Source organism: Heptranchias perlo, chromosome 25, assembly GCF_035084215.1.
Source record: "Heptranchias perlo isolate sHepPer1 chromosome 25, sHepPer1.hap1, whole genome shotgun sequence".
Taxonomy (NCBI): domain Eukaryota; kingdom Metazoa; phylum Chordata; class Chondrichthyes; order Hexanchiformes; family Hexanchidae; genus Heptranchias; species Heptranchias perlo.
Genome location: NC_090349.1, coordinates 32,935,089 through 32,961,297, shown reverse-complemented (window position 1 = coordinate 32,961,297; position 26,209 = coordinate 32,935,089). Strand labels below are relative to the sequence as shown.

The window sequence follows — 26,209 nt, the reverse complement described above, 5'->3', positions numbered from 1 at the left end:
ACCTGTCCTGCTACCTTCAAGGATCTGTGGACATGCATTCCAAGGTCCCTTTGTTCCTCTATATCTCTCAGTTTCCTCCCATTCATTGTGTATTCCCTTGCCTTGTTTGCCCTCCCCAAATGCATTACCTCACACTTCTCTGGATTGAATTCCATTTGCCACTTTTCTGCCCACCTGACCAGTCCATTGATATCGTCCTGCAGTCTACAGCTTTACTTCTCACTCACTATCAACCACATGGCCAATTTTCGTATCATCTGCAAACTTCTTGATCAAGCCCCCCACAGTCAAGTCCAAATCTTTAACATATACCACAAAATCTCTCTGTCCTAAATCTCTTACATTTAATCTTATATCTATGTCCCCTTGTTCTAGACTCCTCAACCACTGGAAACACTGTTCTATCCACTCTGACCCAGCCCTCCATAATTTTAAACAACTCTATCAAATCACCTCTTAATCTCTTGGTGTTCCCCCAAGTATATTTATTACTTTTATTTTCTTTTAACCAAAATGTACCACCTCACATTTACTGACATTTGAATTCCATTTACCACTTTTTACCCATTCCACCATCTTATCAATATCGCCTTGCAACTTCCTTTGATCCCTGGAATTATTTCCTGTCCCTCATATTTTAATATTGTCTTCAAATTTGGAGAGATCTCAATCCCCAGGTACTTTAGAAGAAGGGCAACACAACCTGATCCTCTGGGCTGCAACCTCCTCCTCATGTGCTACCAGCAGCTGCTGCTACTTATTCCTGCTCTGTGTGCTAACTAATGCAATCCCTTCTGGCTCACTCTTTAACTCCCTCAGAGGAGATGTGTCTGAGCTCATGCCTGTGACGGATTGAGTGGGTGGCAACGTACAGCGTGACGTGCTGGCAGGGCTGGATGTATTGGAGTTTCTGTGCTTTTCCTCAGGCACCTCTAGAGGAGGAAAAGATGAGGAGAGGTTATAATGGTGGCCTGATGAGCAGAGTTCACAATGTAATATACAGTAGAAGGAGTAACATGGAGGTTTCATGATACGGTTTGCTGACAGTTTACACAGTAGGATGAGATGGAAGAGAAGAAGCAGGTCATTAAGAACCCAAAACTAGCATGTTCCTTCTTACTGTCCTGTCTCCAAGCCTCCCTCCCCAGGATTTGAAGTGCTTCTTTCTCAGCAGGTGAGAGGTTTGTGGCCTCTGATTTGTTGCAGCTCTTTCTCTGGTATTATGGGCTGTCATATCCATGAAAATGAATGCAAAAAGTACGAATTATCTTTTGTTAACATTATATTCAGTAATAGCCAAGTGTCAGTGTGCAACCCATAATGAGTATGATGACAGGTGCATGCAGCATTCCATGTGAGGCTTTGTTTGGTGGATGAAAGAACACTTGCAGGTGAAGGTTGGGGTTGTTAAGGACACAATGCCCATCACTGGAAAGAAATTAAAATACTTCAGCACAGTGTGAGGGGAGGTTATTGTAAGTGGCAGGCATGCTCAGTACAGTGCATTCTTGGGTGGCTTCTCTGCCTGTTTTGGTAAGGTCATTAAACTTTTTCCTGCACTGCCTGACCATGCATAAGGTGGTAGAGTTGGCATTTGCTTCCCTAGCCACCCCCTTCCATTAACTCTAGGCAACTGGCCTTGGGATCTTGTGGGACTGTGTGCTGGACAGTGCCCCTTCCCTTGCCTCACTTCCATTGTTCCACCTGACAACCTGTGGTTTCTATATTCTCCTGTAGACATGCCACTTCTTTCATCTTTCTGTTCTGCAAAAATAATTCTCTTGCCCCTTTAAGCTGCGGGAGGTCTTCAATCCTCCTTTTCCTGCCCCTGGCGGGTAAACTCCCAGCCAGAGGCACTTCTAACAACAGGAGCTCAATCAAAAAATTGTAATGAGCTGATCTTAGAAATTACAGTAATTACCTTATTACCTCTGTGGACATGAATTGCACCCTGTCCTATTTATGGTCAGGATGGTTGGTGCCTGATTAGAAAATTCAAGCCGTACCAAGCTGAGGCTGATACGCCACCTTGTGGCCACATATAGAGCTGCACTGACCCAGAATTAGGTCTGTTTACTGACTCAACTAGCTAGAGATGGTACAGAGAAACCAGTGAAAGGAGGTGGGAAGAGAATTATTTCATAAGGCAAAAACATTTTTTTTGATAGAGCAATGAGCAGATTCTTTCAAGTTCAATATGTTCCCGTACAGAGATACAGTCACCTCATTGGGAATTTTTTAGACAACGCTCTATTCCTCATTTTATTAGCCATCTGGGCAAAAGCATTATGTTGGCCACTGAGTTGTGTAACTTTGGCCAAGTGTGTACGATATATTGACATAAGTGTGCTGCCAGAACAGAAATGTGATGTGCGGTGTCATGTCAGCTGGAGGGAGTGTTCTTGTTGACTGCAGGAAGCAGTCAGGCAGGTTGTCAGGAGGGTTCTGCTGTCTATGTCAGTGTCCACGTCTGTGCCTGTTCCTCTGCCTGCATACCTACTGTTTCTCGTTCTTTGCCTGTGCCTGTGTTTGCACTTGGTCTATTATTCATTCCTGTGCCTATAGGTTCCTTTCTCTGACTAACCCTGCTTGTGCTTTTGCCAAAGTGGCTGCCATCTCTGGCTGTGTATGGGAATGACGCACATGCATTGGGAAAATCTTCCTCCCTTTGTTGCAGGTACAGTGTGCTCATAATTTAATTAGCAATCCCAGCGCCAACACATTGAGTTGAAGAATATCCAGATGGGAATATGCCCATCTTCACAGAGCTCACATAATTATTTCAAAAGTGGAGTCCCCACTGACTGACTCAACAGCGAAGGCAAGTATAGGCCTGAGGGAGAATGAAATCTCTCCACTGTTCTCTGTTGTGGGATTTTCTAGTGCTGATAATATTAATCTGTCGCACAGTGAAACCAGAACCTGTAATACATTGCTTGATCTCTTATGGTGTTACATGGCCCCTTTCCCTCACTGTGTCACTGCTGGAGATTATGGATTATGCAGTAATGCAGCCTAGATTTATAAACCTTCAGCAAAAATGTCATTTCCATGGAATTTTTTTGTAAATTATATCCTGACAAACAGCCCACCTTAGGTCTGCCCACTTGTGCAATATAAACAGTATCCCACAACTCTTCATCTCATGTTCATCAACAATGTCATTAATAAAGGTGGGCATGTGAAATTTTCATATTATGCAGGCTTGAAGTATTAAAAACACCAAACAATATTATTAACGATTCTGACTTTTCACACTTTGTTTGTGTCTGGTGAGAGTATTTTGAATTATAAAACACTATATGTCAGTGTTAGTTCTAATTTCCTCAGCAGCGGTGGGAGAAATTTGAGTTCATAAACTGAGAGTAACACAAGCATATTGGCGAAACCTCGAGCCATACTACTGTACATGTAATTTTTCCTATAACACGTTGGCATCAACACGCTAAATAATCCTGTTATATCTCCAGTGAATATCTACATAATAATATTTCTGTTGCTTTTGTGTTGTTGTTACATTTGCAAAGATAGTAGATGAAAGCACCTTTCAGAGGCAGTATTGGCAGCCTAGTGACCAGAAACTTAAAAAGCAAGATATTCGGAGGAGATCAGTTTGTTTTGCCCTTCTTTCTACTTATCGATGGTAATGGCTGTAGAGCTGCTCCTGTGCTTCCTTACACCACAGCCATTGGTGTCATGTTCTGATCTGCATACACGCCCACCTTATGCTGCAGTTTCTGAGGTCCGTTTTCAGACTTCTCCATTTTTGAATGTTCTGGTTGAAACCACGGAATAACTTTATGTGCCAGATTCAGTCTGCCTTCTGTGAAAACAGGGAACCAACATTGTACTTCCTTGTGATTTTGCGATGCAGTAGCATAACCCGCCCACTCTGTTATACTCCAGCAAGGTCAATTTTCATACTGTTCTTTCTGTGGTATTTCCTCTCTGCACTGTACCATTTGCAATTCTGCTTTATGCATTTTGTGAGAGTGGTCAATGTGTGCGCGTTGGGGGCTGGGTGGTGGGGGAGATCGGGGGTATTGAAGCTGGTTATTTCTCTGATTCCCCTCCCTCCCTATGTGGGAAGAGTGTGAAAGGATGTAATGGGCATGAGAGGCACAGCAGGTGATCTACCAAATACAGGATGCCTATAAGAGGAAATGCAGCAATATAGATAGAAGGTTGGTTGGTGGACATTAAACAAAGAGCTCGGGTAAATGGGTGTTACTCAGACTGCAGAAGGATTGAAATTGGTGAAGCCCAAGGGACAATATTGGGTCTACTTTTGTTCTCTGTACATATAGATGATTTGGACTTGGGTATAGAGAACATAATATTGAAATTTGCAACAACAAAGAAGTAGGAATTTTAGCAAACAGTGAGAGAGATTAAAAGACTTCAGGAAGATATAGGCAGGTTAGTGGAATGGGCAGACTGATGGCGGATGTAATTTAATGTCAACAAGTGTGAGATAATACATTTTAGGAGAAAGAACTAGGAAAGGGAGCATATATATTGAATAGAGAGACACAGAAGGGTGTGGATGAAAAGAGATTTAGGGATTCAAATACATCATTCCCTGAAAGTGCGAGTGCATGTAGATAAAGCCATAAAAAGGCCAAAAGCATTTTGAGTTCTATGAGTAGGCGCATGGAGTACAAGAGTAAAGAAGTAATGATGAATTTGTACAAAACATTGGTTATGCTGCAGTTTTGGGCACCCCATTATAGAAAGGATATTAAAGCCATAGAGAGCATACCGACTAGATTCGCCGGGATAATGCGAGGGATGGGAAACTACAGTTATGAGGAGAGACTTGAGATACTGGGGCTATTTCCACTGGTGCAGAGAAGGCTAAGAGGTGACTTAATAGGAGTTTTTTTTTAATTATGGAGAGTTTTGATAGAGTGAATAGGGAAATGGTATTCCCTCTGCTTGGGGATTCGCAATGACTAAGGGCACTGCTGGTGAACACCAGGATTGTTTCACTCAATTATAAATTCTCATTTTACTTGAGAGTGAAAATGAATTTATTAGAAGTAATGTAACAGATAAAGCAACACAATGCCTCTACTCTGCCTGCAGAGGCAGGGAAGGACGTGAATAAGTCAATAGGAATGTACATATTACAGTTCTGAGTTTTGACTTGCAAACAAACATCCTGGAGAACAGGAGATCCTTCTCTCTGTGCTGTAGGATGTTCAAACACCCAGGGAAATTTCTATGATTTTGTTTGTATCATACCACTCCTTTGCTCGAAAGAATATGCCTTATATCACGTGATAGAAGACAGAAACAGCCGATGTTCTTCCGTAGCTAGTCAGTTCCACAATTCGACCAGTGAAAACTGATTAGTTGGGCTAGTGCCAGGAATAGTAGAGATAGACTAGCAACACGTAACCAGGGCATGGACATCATGCTTTAGAGTTTTTGTCCGACAAGACTTTTTTTCTTATTGTTACATTAATGGAAGTGTTAATGTTTCAATTTGAACCATAACGTGAAATTCCTATTTGAAAAATAGATCTTTTGAAGTAGTTTTCTTTAATCTGGCAAACAAATATCCAAACACCTCCCTCCCCCGGAAAATAAAAATTCTGCCCATGCCACTGCCATCTCTCTTTTTATTTAATCAAAAATAATCTTTTGTGTCCTTGCTCCATGATCAGTGGAAGTTGTAAAAGAAAAGTAGCAAATTATTCAGTTCAGATACAAGGCACAAAACTAGCAATCTGCTTGTGCCTGAACTGACCTTGCATCGTATCTCATCTTGTTGCAGATTCCCTACACACAAATGTCTGACACTCAATCATAGAATAAGGCACAGAAGTGCTGTGCATTAACATTTTTTTTAAGAGTACAAGATACTGTTGGTGATGTTGCCATGGAAACACTTAACCCACGCATACCAAATTCCTCCCTCCCCTATTTTAACAACAACAACTTGCATTTATATAGCATCTTTTACATCGTAAAATGTCTCAAGGTGCTTCATAGGAGCGTAATCAGACAAAAACTTGACACTGAGCCACATAAAGAGATATTAGGATAGGTGACCAAAAGCTTGGTCAAAGAGGTAGGTTTTAAGGAGCGACTTAAAGGAGGAGAGAGGCAGAGAGACGGAGCGGTTTAAGGAGTGAATTCCAGATCTTGGGGCCTAGGCAGCTGAAGGCACGGCCGCCAATGGTGGAGCGAACAAAATTGGAGATGTGCAGAGGCACTAACCGATTTAAAATAAATACGGTAACACGTTAAAATAGAGGAGATAAGAACTCGGTAAGAGCGCATTAAGCATCTGTATGATGTTCTTACAGATATTTGTATGATTCTTCCAATAACAATATATTTTGTGTTTTGTTTTTCAGGATTTTTGCTGTTTAAAGATTTTTGTCTGAATGAAATTGATGAAGCTGTTCCCCAGCTGAAGTTTTATGAAGAGGTAAGAGATATATTTTTTTAAAATATCTTAGGACAAAATAGCAGTCATCAAAGAGCATGACCAGGCTGTTGTCCCAACGAGTTTCATCTCTCTCGGGCTCTGTTGTATGGCATCTGGCAAGATCAGCCGAGCAAATGCACCCAAGTCAGGTTGCACACATGCCAGTAATCTGCAGACTATGTTATGCAATCAGATCTTGAGCATCTGCCCGAAGTTTTAGCGCGTGTTTTTTTTTGACAGTGAGTTTCAGTGCCATGTTTGATGAAATGTTTCCTACTGAAAGTAGGAATATGTTGAGTGGGGGACTGGGCGGTGCATTAGGTTAGAACATCTGAAGAAGACGGACAGAAAAAGACCCATCAAGCCTGTCCCATTTAGTCCTGTTGCAACTAAACTTCGTGGCCCTCAATGTTCCCTACTCAGCACCAGACTTGTAATCTCCTAGGAGAGGCAAAAATTTCAGGGGAAATTCCTCTCTGACCCCAGAAGGCGATCAAAAACGAGTTCCAGGAGATAGCTCTACTCTTACATAACCTATACGCATGTCTCCTCATGATCCCTAACCTATCGAATGCAAATAATCTACCCATGTGGACACAGTCTAGTCTCCATCATTTTAAATATTTCAATCAAATCATCCCAAAGTCTACACTTTTCTAGAGTAAAAGAATCAACTCTCTAAGCCTATAGTGATAACCAAGGATTTTTAAACGAGGTATTAATCGAGTGACCATCCTCTGAACGTTTCCCAGAGCCCCTATATCTCCCACCAAATGAGGGAACCAGAACTGGACGCAGTATTCCAGGTGAGGCTTAGCAAAGTTCTTTACAAAGATACGATGATGTTTTTTGTTTTATATCGGATCGTCCATGCTATACTTCCCAATACTTTATCTGCTTTTGCTATAGTCTCTCGGCACTGGTTGCGAACCTTCAAGGACTTGGCTTCTTGTCTCTGTGACCTCGGTTCACGTCCAGGCCAGATTGATGGGATCGAGATGAGGAAAAGTCTCTTCACTCAAAGGGTTGTGAATCTTTGGAGAGCTGTGGATGCTCAGTTGTTGAGTATATTCAAGACTGAGATCGATAGATTTTTGGACATTAAGGGAATCAAGGGATATGGGGATCGGGCGGGAAAGTGAAGTTGAGGTAGAAGATCAGCCATGATCTTATTGAATGGCGGAGCAGGTTCAAGGGGCCCTATGGCCTACGCCTGCTCCTATTTCTTATGCTCTTATGTCCTTATGAAAATGTCCGCTTTGTGTTGGCTGTGAGGATCCTGTGTGAAGTAAGTTTGGGCAGTCTCAGTCTAACTTTCAACGTGCATCTTGATTTGGCACTCATTAGGCGACGGCACTCAGAAATGCCACCAGGAATCTGAAATGGGAAGTGGAGTAATAGGTCGTGCTGGTCTGAGGCTGGTGCTGAGGTATATTGTTGGGACACAGTAAAGGGCGATTTACTCTGCATCTATCTGTGTCGTACCTTACCTGGGAGTGATTGATAGTGATGCTGGGTACCTGAAATGAAAAGTGGTCCATTCCTCCACACTAATACCTCTCGCCTTGATGAGCACAAAGAATTCATTGAAATTTAAAATAAAAATCTGACAAGGTCTGATCATCAGAGATGAGCCCGGTGCTGACCTTGCTGGATGTCTACACTTGTGCACATTGCGGCATGAGTCACTGAATATTGTGGGAACCCTGGCTGATTTTCTCCTTGCTAACCTGAAGCACTAAGAGATCAGTGCTCAGATAACAGCACAGAACCTGGGATCTTCTTATCTGAATGGCTCAGACCAAACCAGAGAAAATCCATCAGTGGCAGCAAGCCTGTTATTTCTTTTCCAGATTGTCTTCCTACAGAGCACTTCTTTAAAAGACAGAGCTTTTACATATATTTTCTCAAGAACATCTTGTTTTTGTGTGCTTTCAGGAACTGCTGTGCAATTTACTATAGACAACCTGACCTGAAAAGCAGTTCTTGTACAGCCTTTATCACGCTATCTGGGCACAAATGCCAACTACGCAGCAATCCCGTACTCTGTGGCCACCTGAATTGCCAACAGACTCCTACTTTTCCTTTTCGTGCAGTGAAATTTCATCAGTGATTCTCTCTTCACCATTACCACCACGCGTTTAATACGCAATCAAGCTGATTTGATTCGAGTTCATGTTTAAATAATGCAGAAAAGATGATTAATACTTTTTTCTCTAATTTTCTCCCCCCCACCCCCCACTCTGGAGGTGCTGACCCCTGCCAGGGTGGGGTTCTATGGACATTGATGCTGACCCCTGCGGTTACATGGATGTCAGTGACCCTTCAGTACAGTGCCTAAATAACTCGTGTGAGCATAGATAGTGAATGTTGGCAAGAAATTTGACTGCACGTAGCATCACACATACAAATTTCTGGCTGGATAACAATTAGAGAATGCAGAGACATTTTGTACTCCCCAGCTTGAGGATGATGTCAATTGTAGTGCCTTAACTTTGACTTAGATCGGCTAACTCAATGCAGAACTGAATTGCAGCCAGACCTTCCTGGTCTCTATGACTCAGCTATACATAGCATAAACTCTGAGTGATTGCAGAGGGGGTGTTAATTAACTACACTTGGAAGGTACACCCCCATTGGCATTACTTGGTGTAGCGCCAAGACATACAAACTAAAAGGTGCTAAATTTGATCCCTGATTGTGCGGAGTTAGCTGATCTGTACCAGTGCAGTACAAGGGGTGCTACAATTGGCCATAGTGTCCCTGGGTTAGGAAGTGCGCTTTGTGTTTGTCAGGTGAGAACAGAATCAGAATCAGAATCAGACTCAGCTGTGATGCTCTACATGGTAGAATAGCCTGCTAACATGCCCTTATATAGTAGGCACTTGGGTGAGGTACCGTAGGACTCACAGCCCAGCAAGAGTCAGCACTTCAGGAAATGGAGGGAAGAAAACCCCTGTGCTGCCCTAGTGTGGGATGTGCAGTCCCCAATGTTACAACTGGATAGCCTGTGGTGAAAGATAGATTACTAGAGCCTGGTCGTTAGTTGCTTCCAAGCCTTTATGCGCAGAGATTCCCCTTACACACACACCATCCCCTAGCTAAGCTCTCCTATAAAAAGGACACAAGAGAGTCCCCAATTGATACCCACCACCTGAATACAGTTAGAACATAAGAACATAAGAAATTGGAGCAGGAGTAGGCCAATCGGCCCCTCGAGCCTGCTCTGCCATTCAATAAGATCATGGCTGATCTGATCCCAACCACAAATCTAAAGAACACAAGAAGTCGGAGCAGGACCCGGCCACACAGCCCCTGGGCCCTCTCCGCCACCCACAGGGCATTGACCGATCCGAACTCAGCTTCATGTCCAATTTCCTGCCCGCTCCCCATAACCCCTAATTCCCTTTACTTCGAGGAAACTGTCTATTTCTGTTTTAAATTTATCTAATGATGTAGCTTCCACAGCTTCCTGGGGCAGCAAATTCCACAGACCCACCACCCTCTGAGTGAAGAAGTTTCTCCTCATCTCAGTTTTGAAAGAGCAGCCCCTTATTCTAAGATTATGCCCCCTAGTTCTAGTTTCACCCATCTTTGGGAACATCCTTACTGCATCCACCCGATCAAGACCCTTCACAATCTTATATGTTTCAATAAGATCGCCTCTCATTCTTCTGAACTCCAATGAGTAGAGTCCCAATCTACTCAACCTCTCCTCATATGTCCGCCCCCTCATCCCCGGGATTAACCGAGTGAACCTTCTTTGTACTGCCTCGAGAGCAAGTATGTCTTTTCTTAAGTATGGAGACCAAAACTGTATGCAGTATTCCAGGTGCGGTCTCACCAATACCTTATATAACTGCAGCAATACCTCCCTGTTTTTATATTCTATCCCCCTAGCAATAAAAGCCAACATTCCGTTGGCTTTCTTGATTACCTGCTGCACCTGCATACTAACTTTTTGATTTTCTTGCACTAGGACCCCCAGATCCCTTTGTACTGCAGTACTTTCCAGTCTCTCGCCATTAAGAAAATAACTTGCTCTCTGATTTTTCCTGCCAAAGTGCATAACCTCACATTTTCCAATATTATATTGCATCTGCCAAATCTCCGCCCACTCACCCAGCCTGTCTATATCCCCTTGCAGGTTTTTTATGTCCTCCTCACTCTCTACTTTCCCTCCCATCTTTGTATCATCTGCAAATTTTGATATGTTGCACTCGGTCCCCTCCTCCAAATCGTTAATATAGATTGTAAAGAGTTGGGGACCCAGCACCGACCCCTGTGGAACACCACTGGTTACTGGTTGCCAGTCCGAAAATGAACCATTTATCCCAACTCTCTGCTTCCTGTTCGATAACCAATCCTCCACCCATGCCAGAATATTACCCCCAATCCCGTGATTTTTTATCTTAAGTAATAATCTTTTATGTGGCACCTTGTCGAATGCCTTCTGGAAGTCTAAATACACTATGTCCACTGGTTCCCCTTTATCCACCCTATACGTTATATCCTCGAAGAACTCAAGCAAATTTGTCAGACATGACTTCCCCTTCATAAAGCCATGCTGACTTTGTCCTATTAAATTATGCTTATCTAAATGTTCCGTTACCGTCTCCTTAATAATAGACTCCAAAATTTTACCCACCACAGATGTTAAGCTAACTGGCCTATAATTTCCAGCCTTCTGCCTACTACCCTTTTTAAATAACGGTGTTACATTAGCAGTTTTCCAATCTGCCGGGACCTCTCCTGAGTCCAGGGAATTTTGGAAAACTATCACCAAAGCATCCACAATCCCTACTGCCACTTCCCTCAAGACCCTAGGATGGAAGCCATCAGGTCCAGGGGATTTATCCGCCTTGAGTCCCATTATTTTACTGAGTACCATCTCCTGAGTGATTTTAATCGTATTTAGCTCCTCCCCCCCGAGAGTCCCCTGTTTGTCCAGTGTTGGGATATTCTTAGCGTCCTCTACTGTAAAGACTGAAACAAAATATTTGTTCAGCATTTTTGCCATCTCCATGTTTCCCACCATTAATTTCCCGGTCTCATCCTCTAAGGGACCTATGTTTGCCTTAGCCACCCTTTTTCTTTTTATATAACTATAGAAACTCTTGCTATCTGTTTTTATATTTTTTGCTAATTTCTTTTCATAATCTAACTTCCCTTTCTTAATCAATCCTTTAGTTACTTTTTGCTGTCTTTTGAAGAATTCCCAATCTTCTATCCTCCCACTAAGTTTGGCTACCTTATATGTCCTTGCTTTTAGTCGGATACTATCCTTGATTTCTTTACTTAGCCACGGATGGCTGTCATTTCTTTTACACCCTTTTTTCCTCAGTGGAATATATTTATTTTGAAAGTTGTAAAATAACTCCCTAAATGAACACCACTGCTCATGTACCGTCTTACCCTTTAATCTATTTTCCCAGTCCACTTTAATCAATTCCGCTCTCATACCATCATAGTCTCCTTTATTCAAGCTCAGTACGCTTGTTTGAGAATCAACCTTCTCACCCTCTAATTGGATATGGAATTCAACCATGTTGTGGTCGCTCGTTCCAAGGGGATCCTTAACTAGGACATTATTAATTAATCCTGACTCATTACACAGGACCAGGTCCAAGGTTGCCTGCCCCCTTGTAGGATCAGTTACATACTGCTCAAGAAATCCATCCCTGATGCACTCAATGAACTCGTCCTCAAGGCTGCTCTGCCCAATTTGATTTGTCCAGTTAATATGATAATTTAAATCCCCCATAATTATGGCTGTTCCCTTATTACATGCCCCGACTATTTCCTGATTAATACTTCTTCCAGCAGAGTTGCAACTATTAGGAGGCCTATATACTACGCCCACTAATGTTTTTTTCCCTTATTATTCCTTATCTCCACCCAAACTGTTTCATTATCTTGATGCTTTGTCCCAATATCATTTCTCTGTATTACAGTGATTCCTTCCTTTATTAACATAGCCACCCCACCTCCCCTTCCTTCCTGCCTGTCCTTCCTGATTGTTAAATACCCTGGCATATTTAATTCCCAGTCGTTGTCACCCTGCAGCCATGTTTCTGTAATGGCCACAAGATCATACCCATACGTAGTTATTTGTGCCGTTAACTCGTCCATTTTATTACGAATGCTACGTGCATTCAGATAAAGAACTTTCAAATCTGTTTTGTGACGCCTAGTTCCTGCTTTTTCCTTTTTTAACACTTTACCTATTACTCCATACCTTCTGTCCCTTCCTGTTACGCTTTCCTCTCTCTCCCTGCTCAGGTTCCCAACCCCCTGCCACTTTAGTTTAAACCCTCCCCAACAGCACTAGCAAACACTCCTCCTAGGACACTAATTGATAAATCATACAATTAACACCCAACAAGTGAGCTCCTGATTTTAATTAATTGACAAGTGAAGCCCAGACGCTTCCCCAAAGGAATAGTTTTTTTTAAATAAAACTATAGGGCTAATAGATCTGTTAATTGGTTCTATTTTAATAGGGTCCTTAGACTTACTCCATGGAACCGTGCCTCCAAATAGCATTCCTTTCCTTTTGCTGGAGAACAAGCAAAGGAGATAGAACTTTTGTGACTGAAGGGTAGATTTTCCAATCAGCAGGAACGGTCCTGCTGGTGCTAAATGGGAAAAAGAGGGCCAGAAAATCAGGACTTCATTAGTCATGCATACTGGTTAACATAGCATATGCATGCCTAATGAAGCTCTCGCACAGAATGTGTAAGAGCTTCAGTAGACGTGTATACTCTATGTTAACAAGGGAACTGCAAGGCAGCCCTCAACTTGCCATTCCCTTCCCCGGCCTCTCCCCCTCCCTTCCTATTATCTCCCCTCCTCTCACCACACACCCCCACATATTGGTGTGGAGGGAAGCTCATGATAAAACAATCATACCTGGATTCTGGATGGAGTGAGCTTGGCCTCGCCCAACTTGACCTCAAAGGCCTTTCTTTGATCTGGATTTTCTTATGTTCTTTCTTTTATTCCCTTTTATTTCTTACTCATTAAGGCACCATTATGAGCTATTAGATATGTAACTGTTCTATTAGATTTCCTACTTGTCTCAGCGAATTGATTTCAAGATTCGTGTCTTTGCCTAAAAATCCATCCAAGGGCTTGTCCCATTTTACCAAATCTTTTCCAGCTGTACATCTCGTTTCATATACTCTCTTCTCTGACCCTGGATTACTGCTTATTCTCCACTCCACCATCAGAGGCTGATGTTTCCACCACTTGCATCCCTGTTCCCTTGAAATCTTTCCTAACACCATTTTGCTTCACTATGTCTCTCACTATCTGCCTTCAAAAGCCTCCTTAAAAACCTATCTTTTGACTGTGACTTTAGTCTCCCCCTCCCCCCGCCATCCCAAATCCCTTTTACTTCCAGTTCATTGACCCTTTGTAAAGCACTCTGAGGTGTTCTTACATATTTAAAGGTAAGTTGTTAAACATCATGGCTTAAATCTGCTGTTTATTATGGATTTTTAAAAATTATTTTTATCTAATGTTTGTATTTTCATATTGACATGCAATGAAAATCCTTTACCAAAAATACATTTTAAAAAAAGGATAAACTCGTTCCAAAAGCAGTACTCTAATGATTAGTAAAGCGAGGCTCACTTGTTTACTGACTCTTTGCTCAATGTACCATCAGGGGTCAAGAGCATTTGAGGTTACACATAACAAGTAGAAAGATCAATGTATATAAACTGCTCATTTTGAGTTTGGAAAAGCATACTGTTGCTCAACAGCACAATATTCTACCTCTCCGTGTTGTAGGGGCTGTGTATTATCCTCGAGATGGGTTGGCCCCCTCATAATCTATTGGCAGATCTAGGTCACAACAGAGCCTCCAGGGCCTCTTGTGGACACTGTTTCTCAATTACATCAGTTTTTTTAACTGGTTTCCATGGCAGAGAATGATTGCTGCTGCCACCTGACAAGGCAGTGGTATCAACACTTAAAAGGACCGTTCCATTGATTCAGAAATGACTTATTCTCCAAAGTTTCTGTGTTCATATTAGAAGGAAAGTTAATGGCCTGGATTTTGCTCTGAGCGGCAACCGAACGGCGCCCGCCGCTCATTAGATTTAAACTTGCCCACAAATGATCCACGGGCTTTAGTGCGGGAACTTCCTTTAATGGTGAGTTGCAGAAAGTGCAGTGTCCTATCCCGGGCATCTGTGAGCTGTGTGAGCGGGGCAAGGATCTGTTCGCCCCCTCGACCAATCAGACTGAAGCATCCTTGACCGAGTCAGAACCAGGAAGTGCAAGCTACAACAGTTAATTCAATATAAAATCAGTCAGAGAAGGGGAATAAAGAGAGGGTAACATATATTGAATTAAAAGACAGAGATAAGAGACAGAAATAAAAAGTAAAAAAAATAGAAATTAAAAACATTTTTTCTTAAAAATCTCCAACAATTAAAATCAGAAGGAATGAGATTCCACATTTTTAAAAGTTAATTTTCAATGCCAGAGAGGTTGTTTGGCAGTCATTAAGACTTACCACGCCATTAAATGTTAGTTTAGACCTAAAAAACCCAGCGTACCTTTGTCTGTGTAGATTAGTTTGTTTCTAGCTGGGCAGTGTAGCAACTTCACGCTGGTCCATTCGTTTCACCAGCGAGCTGTCCTTCCCGCGCAGCTTTCAGGTGAACAGGGAATCTGGTAGAGCAACTTACTGATTTGTGTGTTTGACGGCTCATACGTGCTCGCTGAAAGTTGCTCTTCCATTTGCACTTAAACAATGGTGAGTCCTGTTCGGCTCTCTGTTATTTTTGGAGCAAATTACCTTATTTCTTGCCTGTGTTGATCCTGCCCTCATAGGTTCATTTTGGGTATACATGCAATAAAAGTCCTCCAGGCCAAGGTTTGCATTTTTAATTAGGGTTGGTTTTTATTTCAGGAGCAGGGATCCACAATTTGGTCATTAAAGCTGTGAGCAATGGGGAAGTGGAGAATGCCAGGATGAGGAACTCACTTACTACATTTTACAAAATTCAAACGTTTGGCCCTTGTCTTGTAATAATACCAAGTCAACTCCTGCATTCTAGACTCCAAAATCCTGTCTCAAAAATATCAGGCCTCAGCTTTCAGTCATTGGCTCCCAGCTGTTTGGTCTCAGCTCCAGACATGACAACTTAGAAAACTAGCAAAAGTTATCCAACTTCAAAAAAAGCTGACACAGCCCCAAAAAAGATGGCAATTCAAAAACAGCCCTGAATATGATGTGAAAACTAGTAATTATGCTGAATTACACAGAAATTTCAACACTGAAATAGGGGATTGTTCGGCCCAATCAATCTGTGTTTGTGTTTATTCTCCACATGAACAGTATTCTTAATCCAATATGCCTGCTCAGTTTCCTTATCCCTTTATTCCCCTTTCTGCAGTACAAAGGGATCTGGGGGTCCTAGTGCAAGAAAATCAAAAAGTTAGTATGCAGGTGCAGCAGGTGATCAAGAAGGCCAACGGAATGTTGACTTTTATTGCTCGGGGGATAGAATATAAAAACAGGGAGGTATTGCTGCAGTTATATAAGGTATTGGTGAGACCGCACCTGGAATATTGCATACAGTTTTGGTGTCCATACTTAAGAAAAGACATACTTGCTCTCGAGGCAGTACAAAGAAGGTTCACTCGGTTAATCCCGGGGATGAGGGGGTGGACATATGAGGAGAGGTTGAGTAGATTGGGACTCTACTCATTGGAGTTCAGAAGAATGAGAGGCGATCTTATTGAAACATATAAGATTGTGAAGGGGCTTGATCAGGTGGATGCGGTAAGGATGTTCCCAAGGATGGGTGAAACTAGAACTAGGGGGCATAATCTTAGAATAAGGGGCTGCTCTTTCAAAACTGAGATGAGGAGAAACTTCTTCACTCAGAGGGTAGTAGGTCTGTGGAATTTGCTGCCCCAGGAAGCTGTGGAAGCTACATCATTAAATAAATTTAAAACAGAAATAGACAGTTTCCTAGAAGTAAAGGGAATTAGGGGTTACGGGGAGCGGGCAGAAAATTGGACATGAATTTAGATTTGAGTTTAGGATCAGATCAGCCATGATCTTATTGAATGGCGGAGCAGGCTCTAGGGGCCGATTGGCCTACTCCTGCTCCTATTTCTTATGTTCTTATGTTCCTTCAACCTCTCATCTAACCTGTTAAATGTTGATGTTGTCTGTGTTTCAATCACTAACTCTGGCAGTGCATTCCATAGCCTCACAAACTCTCTCACAAGCTCCAATCTTGCCTAAATCCACTTGGAATGACACCAGATTTCCTGTAAATAGAGCCAGGTGTAGACTTTATCCAGAAAGACCTGCTGTCTCAAAGGGACAGGTTAATATTGTTGAGAAGCTTTTTGAATTAAAAATGTTTTTGCTGCCTCAGTACTTACTGCAAAATGTGGTTAATTTTTTTTGAGTTACTGAAGGAGGCCGTGTTCAGTAGTGCGGATTTCCGCCTTTTGAAGATGGCTTATTTGGAGGTGGACGGGGAGCACCAACCACAAAGCCCCTTGACAGCTGCTGAAGAAGTTTGTCCGGTCCTCTACAGAGCCACCACCAACTAGTTCCCTACAAAATGGCAGGAATCCTCCTTTCACCTGTCCATACCATAGCTCCGTCCTACATCGAATACAGAATAGAGAATCCCCATTGTCAAATCTGCATCTTCCTCCTATTCCCAAACCATCAACATACACACCCACACTTGCTTTCCCTGTTCACCTATGTTAAAAATGTACAACCAGAACAATGATAGAGTTCCAAAAGTGATTTATTGCAAAAAGTTGTTTCAGTGACTGTCTATTACTTATCACCACAACGCATCTCTCATAGCAACGCGGCTGCCTATTTTAGTGCCCTTTCTAAGTGAACTTCCACTGACAGGAGACTAGGAAGAGGGCTAAGATGTGTCTCTATTACACGGTGCTATGAACAAAGTGGCCTTTGAGCACGGACCCCGGATGGTCTCTGCTGCTGTCAGGAGAGCCTGGCCCAGCTTGCCTTCAGGCTCTTAGGCAGTCATGGGGTTGAACGGAAGAGTAGCGTGGAAATGCATCTTGAGAAAAAGCAGAATTCTCCATCCCAGAAAAAGCAGAATTCTCCATCCCAGCCCTGTTTGAGGGCCCCATATTACCATGCTCTCCCCTTTTGGGCCAGCTCATCAGTAACCATGCCCAGTGTGCCGTAAATTGTTGGAAACTTCTGGGCAGATCCACCAGTGATTCCAACAAACTGCTGTGCTCAGATAGCTGGGCCACAGAGATCTGGTGGGGTGGTGGGGGAAGGATTACCATACACTTTGGTATGGGGCTCCCTGCTCCTCTTCCTTTATCTGCTGCTGCTCCCACTTCTGTTCCTGTCCACCCATGCTTTGTGACTCACCATCGGTGCTCCCCTTTTGATGCCTTTCTATACTTTTCAGGGAGGGTGTATTTGAGCAGATGCGTGGATAAGGTATGTGCTGTGATGGGGTGCTAGGTGTACTGCTGCTGCTACTACTTCTCATGGTGCTGCTTTCTGGAAAGTTCAGGAAGAGCCATCTCTGGAAGCCTGAGAAGATCCTGCATAGACACAAAAAGGATGTGTTATAAAAAGGAACTGAGAATGGGAGTACCTAATTTTCATAAGTAAGCTCATCACATGGTGACAGTTTCTCTGACAGGATGTAATATTGCAGTGTTCTGGAAGGAGTCTTGTGATACAAACCCCGTGTCAGAACTAACCCTCCTTCATACCTCCAGCTTCCTCCAGGCTGCGTAACCTTTGCATAGAAATGGTCGCTTCTCAAATGAGTTGAGGTGCCTGATGGAGGCTTCCCCCCATCCCATGGTGTTGCGCAGCCGTCAGTTGTGGTCCGATACAGTTACAAAGGCCATTGGCAGAAATATGGAGCTGATTAGACAGAGAAGTGGATCCTGCGGATGAGGTGACACGCAAGCTTTGGAGCGGTAAGCAGTGGGCATGCTTAAGCTGGGGGAAATGAGTAGTCAAGGAAGATGTAGAAAAACGAAAACAGGAGGTTTTCAAAATCTGTGCAAAAGAATACTGACTTGGGCAGAATACACTGAAGAACACACACCAATCACCTTTTCTTTGGCAAAAAATATAGCCAGCCATTGACCTTCTTTGCCTCTTCTGATTTGGTTAGTGAATCTTTTTCGGCACTGCATCCCCGAGCACTGTATGATAATACCCGTGTTCAGTTGCTCTGCCTCGCATTCCATTCTGCTGTTTTTGACACTTTCCTCCCCTTGGGAGGATACAGCATGGCCCTCCGTTGCTTGACAGCCTGCAGCAGCACTTCCATGGAGACCAACTATGATCTTCACTTACCTACTTCCAGGAACTTCAGGGCCACAAAACCATTGATGACCAGCAATGTATTGAATGGAACTCCTATGGCACCATGCCCCTTTAATCAGCCTCCTGCCTTCAATGCCCAAATTTCACCCGGACTTCATATCAGCTGTGTGCCATTCACCAAATAAGCGCCTCCAAGTGCACCCAAAGTCCACCCTCTATATGCTGATTCACATGTAAATTCCTTCCCCTGGGCACAGTATACTTCTGATTGCTCCGGGACAGTATCTGCTCAGGAAAATTAGTCCTTAAGCCTGATAAATATTCTAAGCTGCTAAGCACAGTTGCATCATGCAGATGACGGGTGCCTTTTTTGCTGAAGCTTCTCAATTCATCAAACTCCTGATAGAAAACAGGCAGTAACATGCAAGAGGCCAGCACTTGTGCTGTCTTGCTGGATTCCCGAAATTGCAAGGAATTATTGATGACACTCTTAGCCATATGGGTGCTTACTCCCAATTCCACCCTTTTCATGAACAGAAAAGGGTCCTTCTCTATCAGCTGATTTGTGACCACAGATGCCAAATCATGCACGTTTAACATCAAATCATAGCTGTTGCTATGATCATTCATTTTACACCAGTCCAAGATTCTGCCATTATTTGAATGGCTGCTAGGGGACCAAGGGCTATCCACTGCAGCCAGAGGTGATAAGCAATATAATCAGACACCTGCTCCTACCAGAGTCTTGGTGGAGCAGCCCATTGGCGTCGTAGAGCAAAGGCTGATTGGTGGTGCTCCAGTATCATCTGGCAAAGGTGTCCAAAGTTATTATAGTATGCTGAATTTTACAGTTTTGCTCTGTAAAATGGGCTTACCATGAAGCAGACTGCAGAAGACACACAACATCTCAGAACGTGACCCTGACCTAGAACCAAAAGTCATGTCTGCTGCAACAACTGGTCTATCAGCCAAAGTGATAAGGCACTTTCAGTTAACTGCATGACAGAGCAGTCATTTTCATGTGCTCAGTACCCTAAAATAAAGCATCGCCTTCAGTATTACATGAGGACTCTTGATTACAACTGCATTTCTTACCAACTATCTTAATCCACCTCCTGGCAAAAGAACTGTTAGCACACAGTACAGTATTAAAGATCACAAATTTTATGAATCCTAATAGTGTATGGTGCAAGCGTTCATAGTGGTGTCTCCGGTACTGTCCCTGCGTAATATTGTAGGCCGGGGGGGAGAGTATGAGGTGATGCTGCCAGTTCACCCTCTCTTCATTTGTAGGACAATTTAAAGAGAGCAGCAGAACTTTAAGAGCTGCTGTTCCTGAAATCCATTCCTCCAGCCTTTCTAAATTACCAGAACATAATGCACTGTGTGCTGGAGGTGCCAAGCTAAAATATTAATGAGCTTATCTTGCATGATTGCAGATCAGCTTGTTTCACTACGGTCCCATGCAGCGCCCAGAAGCAGTAGTCCCGTGGCTGGGTTTGCATTATCAGCCTCCTTAAGTTCAGGAATGCCTCAAGGGGGATACAGATGTTGAAGGCACACGATTTATTTTCCAGGTGGAGTGAGTTTATATACATTGATACTGAGCATGATACACAGTGATACTGAATCTGATTGATGATAATACCGAGTGTGATGCACAGTGATGCTGAATCTGATTGATGATAATACCGAGTGTGATGCACGGTGATGCTGAATCTGATTGATGATAATACTGAGTGTGATACACAGTGATGCTGAATCTGATTGATGATAATACCGAGTGTGATGCACAGTGATGCTGAATCTGATTGATGATAATACTGAGTGTGATACACAGTGATGCTGAATCTGATTGATGATAATACTGAGTGTGATGCACAGTGATGCTGAATCTGATTGATGATAATACTGAGTGTGATGCACAGTGATGCTGAATCTGATTGATGATAATACCGAGTGTGATGCACAGTGATGCTGAATCTGATTGATGATAATACCGAGTGTGATGCACAGTGATGCTGAATCTGATTGATGATAATACCGAGTGTGATGCACAGTGATGCTGAATCTGATTGATGATAATACCGAGTGTGATGCACAGTGATGCTGAATCTGATTGATGATAATACCGAGTGTGATGCACAGTGATGCTGAACGTCATATATGAGGACTGATAATGTTCTGGTGCAGCAGAGTCTGGAATACTGTGCATCAAGTGCTGGTCTTATCTGCGGGGCAAATAACTGATCTAATTCTGTGTACTTTCATGGCTTAGTGCACAACGCATTGCAAGTGCATTAGTAGGGCTAATGAGAGAATTAAGTAAGTAGTTAAAGGTAAATGGGCTGCATTAGGGAGATAAATCTTTCAATGTGTTTTGATTTTCTTTTTAACTTTAATAAATATTTGTCAGCCTTGCTTAGAGGCTGCAAAACAGCAAAAAAGTTGTGGGATAGGGGAATGACAGACAAGGAGCAACCCTGTGTTAAAGGACTAAGCAGAGTCTGTAGTCATAGATGAAGTCGCACAGTCTGATCCCTGCTTGATGGCTGGCAAAGTGGATGTGCTGTAACATGAGGTAAATGCAAGAAGGGCACACTAGGACACCCTCCTCACAAAACCGCAGGGCACCATGCCTAGCAGAAGGTGGCGGGCGGGCTGTATGCTGCATACATATTTGTGTAACCCAGGAGCAGATACAGGAGAAAATGGTGTACTATAAGTAACCTGGCAAAGGCTACCCAATAGTATCATGTACCATTGGTGCAAGATTGCATTTCACAAAGTGTCTTGTATGTATTTTCAACCTGTCTTGTACGTATTACTCACCTATATCAAGCTTGCTCGCAACCTTTGATTACATGTGATGCATACCCATACTTCAGCAGGGCACATATACAAGCTGCAACTTACATTGGGAAATCTTGCCAAACTGATACTTTCCAAGGGCTTCACACATCAAACCATTGCAACACAACTGTGATCACTTATTGACACACAGAATGGGCTTCAGATTAGGCATATGACAGCCCAGCATTGGCCTTTTATACTTTGGGATGTGCAGCAGTGCTGTGACAACGGATAGCTGTGTCATGCTATTCAGTGGGAAAGGAGATGAAAACGTTGGCCATGTTGGATGATGGATCAGACAGCTGACAATAACCGACAAGCATAACATTGAGAGAATTGTCGTCTCTATGTTGCTTGATGCAGATGACAAAAGACCTGTCCCTGGCACCCTGCTGACAAACAGGAAACTGAGGTAGTTGTCCGTAATCATTAGAAGTGCAATTCTGAACTTGTTCTGAGGCCTGCCGATCTCTGGCATCTTTCATTCGTTTTGAATCAAACTAATCCATGAAATACTCTGAGGCACTTGAAGCAGCACAAATAAATTGGGCCCTCAAAATTTGTCTGAAATAAATATGAAAAATTGAAATATCAAAAATATAGAAAAAATCTGAGAAAACACCACGTTACTCTAAAAATGTACTGTAAACATTGAAAATATACAGCTTTATGATGCTAGGTGCTATTTTAAGTATTTTTGCATGAAATCTGAGGCTTCATTGAGGTTTGCTCATGACTTGTGGCTACAACTGCTTTACTAGTGCGTTATTGCCACTCTGCGCAATTGGAGTACAGCAGGCCTTAGACGTCTGCCCAGTTAATTTGGCAAGCCGATGCCTGTAGTGGAACAGTGCTACTGGAGTACAGGAGCATTATCAGCCCGACACTCTTACTAATCTTGATAGGCAGTGACACAGAATGAATCCCCCACTATCAACATCCTGAGGTCACCATTGACCAGAAACTTAACTGGACCAGCCACATAAATACTGTGGCTACAAGAGCAGGTCAGAGGCTGGGTATTCTGCGGCGAGTGACTCACCTCCTGACTCCCCAAAGACTTTCCACCATCTACAAGGCACAAGTCAGGAGTGTGATGGAATACTCTCCACTTGCCTGGATGAGTGCAGCTCCAACAACACTCAAGAAGCTCGACACCATCCAGGACAAAGCAGCCCGTTTGATTGGCACCCCATCCACCACCCTAAATGTTCACCCCCTCCACCACTGGTGCACCGTGGTTTCAGTGTGTACCATCTACAAGATGCACTGCAGCACTCGGCAAGGCTTCTTCGACAGCACCTCCCAAACCCGCGACCTCTACCATCTAGAAGGACAAGGGCAGCAGGCGCATAAGAACAACACCACCTGCATGTTCCCCTTCAAGTTGCACACCACCCTGACTTGGAAATATATCGCCGTTCCTTCATCGTCGCTAGGTCAAAATCCTGGAACTCTCTACCTAACAGCACTGTGGGAGAACCTTCACCAAACGGACTGCAGCAGTTCAAGAAGGTGGCTCACCACCACCTTCTCAAGGGCAATTAGGGATGGGCAATAAATGCTGGCCTTGCCAGTGACTCCCACACCCCATGAATGAATAAGAAAAAAACAATGACATACAGTGATACTTAAATGCTGAGTACAATGTACAATGATAGTAACTAAGACACATAGTGATGCTGAGTGATATAGAGAGAAACTGGGTGTGATGTATAGTGAATCTGCACGTGATACACAATATTACTGAGCATGATACACAATGATACTGAGCGTGATACATGGTGATACCAATTTAGGACATATAGGGGTCAATAATATGATGGCACCCAAAGTTCTGATGCTTATCAGGTGCTGGTTCCCCGAATAATCAAAGGCAAGCCTCAGGCCTACTACATGTGCAATGTGCATAGCATGCCAGAATGCATCTTGGAGCCTACACGCTGACAGTATATAAGGCTCATTAGAGCTAACAACGTTGTTAATGAAGGGTCTTACTCATAATGTGATCAGGTGGCATTAGCAGCACCTAATAAACCCATTGCCTGTATAAGATTAATGCTATTAGGGAGGTCTGTTCCCCCTGCTGTTATTGCTGTATGTCGAAGCTATTGATTGTTTCTGTATTATAGGGGTCTTTTTGAACAAAGGAAGTTATTGAAACTTGTTGGAACCTTCCTGATAGCTACTTAGAGCCGTATCACATCTTTTGTCATTGATTGTAGTTGTTAGAGAGCTCATTAGCAGTCATCTATGGGTATTCCTATGAGGATACTTCTATCTGCAAGTTCTGGAGGAAGAGGATGAGAGGAGGTATATCCAACAGGTGAGATGCATTTGGACATGTCCTTATGCTGCAACTCACTTACACAGGGTCAGGGTTTCTTATCTGGATTTGTCTGAAAAAACGTGATGGAGCCAACTGATTCCTGAAGGAAGCCATCATTGCACTCTGCACAGCCAGATTTGGAGACCACTTCCAGCACAGAGATGACTCTGTCAGTAGCTGCCAAAGTTACAGCTGCTTTGAACTTTTATGCGGCATGTTCCTTCCAGGCAAGTGCAGCAGATCTGTCACATCTCCTAACCATCATTATATAATTGTGTCAAACAGCAAACTGACTTCATTGTTTGCCAGGTCCAAGAAAGAGACCTCTATTTCATTTGGTAATGTTCCCACAAGTGCAGGATATAGTTGACACCACTCGTGGCCATACCTGCCCAAACGTAGTGCCATTCAGGTACAGAAAGAGTTACCAATCCATCAATATACAGGTGGTTGCCGAACCAGAATTGTGTGCCTGAATGTTCGTGGCAACTCCCATGATTCATTTATGCTGTGGACAAAAGTTTGTGCCGCCATTGAAAGGACTCGAGGCATTTCATAGCCCCAGGTGCAGCTTTGAACGTGTATCAGGTGGTAACTTGGTGTTTGGATTGGTAAATTACATTTTAAGTGAAATTTTAATGGATGCGAACACTTAAAGAGAAGTGGCAGATTAGGGGTTCACCAATTCTTATATCATTTGAAAAAGCTAAAAAAGCTTCGCAAAATGCTGGCAGCTTTAGTCAAGGCTGAAAGGGAAGAAGAGATAGAAGTGAAAAGAAACCCAATGTGGAGACACAAACCAAAATCTGTAGTTAACTGATAGAGCAGAGCTGATTTATTTAGATGGTGCCCTGGACTGGCAAACATGGGCACTCCCTTCGCAATCACCTTATGCCAGGAAAGAAGCAGAGGCAGATGTGAGGCTGCAGCTGACTGTTACTGTCAGTGGTTTTGCCAGCCCTATTTTGTGTGTTACTTGCTGGATTCCATGCAGCAGATGGCACAGCTCTGCATCTGACTACCTGGACTCCGTGAAGACAGCCCATGTGCATTGTCAGGTAGGTGTGCCAAGAGCTGCAGAAATTTTCACCTTCACCGTGCGCATTGTAATCTGCTAGAGCAGATCACACATTGTCGAACCCGCCTGATTTTTATTCCATTGAAATCAATGGAATGAAAATCAGGCAAATTCTACAATGGGCAAAAGATCCAGCCCGCCAGATTGCTGCCCAGTCGGTGAGGATGAAAATTTACCCCAAATGTTGGGTTCAGGTTACAAGTGAGTATATTTCAATTTGTTATTGTTGACGATTGTTACGTTGCTACAGGTTGTTACTGGGCTGTATGAGGAGTGCTTTCTAGTGTCTGCTGGGGCTGTTCTCTTTTTCAGCCTAGGCTTTGCTTTCCCTCAGTTCAGACTCTGTTGTCTCTCAATTTGATCTTTCCTCTGCTGCAACCTGGCCTCTGTCCCATTCTGTACTGGTTAATTAGTTGATTGGGTCCCAGCACTCATGGCGTGAAGTACCACTACTGTAAAGATTTGTTCAGTTTATGTAAAATGTCCAGAGTTTCCACCCGAAAGGACTGATAAAACAGCAATAGAAAGATGACCAAAATTGGAGCTGCTTTAAATTGCTAGTTATTTTGTGAAATGTAACACAACCTGCATTATTCCTGTGAGAATACTCACATGGAATAAAAAATAAATTGTATCTAAGATTAGAATAATGTTCCGTTTACAAGACATTATTATGATAATTATTAATATTTTTCCATTGCAGATAAAAGACTATGAAAAGCTGGACTCTGAAGAAGATCGTTTATGTAGAAGTCGACAAATCTACGACAAATACATAATGAAAGAACTACTGTCCTGTTCACATGTGAGTTTGCTTTTATTTTTAAAAAGTACAGATTTTGTAAACGTTATATTTAGGACCTTACACAAGGGTCTGAATTCTGCATTTGTATCACGTGCGGGGTATGTAATTCCTCATTTATACATGGGGAGTCAGTAACTGCATTTATACTAGACATGGGCGGGTCCCTGTGAAGTTCAATCTAGATTGGTTCGGAACTAGTGCAAATACTAGCCAGAAGTGTAGTGTGCCGACAGCTGTACCATTGATGGCACTGCTTTCACCCATCTTTCCCCCCTCCCTCCCCCCGCCACACCTTGGAATTCTTGCTTTAATCCCCTTTGTCTTGCTGCATCTTGGCCTACCTTCAAAATCCTCCTTGAAACCTACCTGTTCAA

General features: G+C 42.9%; 1 protein-coding gene across 1 annotated transcript in view; it reads left to right on the top strand.

Moving 5' to 3' along the window:
* The window catches only part of grk3 (G protein-coupled receptor kinase 3), a 244,025-nt gene that overhangs the window by 131,172 nt on the left and 86,644 nt on the right, over positions 1-26,209 (top strand). The window contains exons 3-4 of the mRNA XM_068005936.1: positions 6,369-6,442; positions 25,734-25,835. Of these exons, the coding sequence (XP_067862037.1) occupies positions 6,369-6,442; positions 25,734-25,835 (176 nt within the window). The remainder of the gene's footprint in view (positions 1-6,368; positions 6,443-25,733; positions 25,836-26,209) is intronic.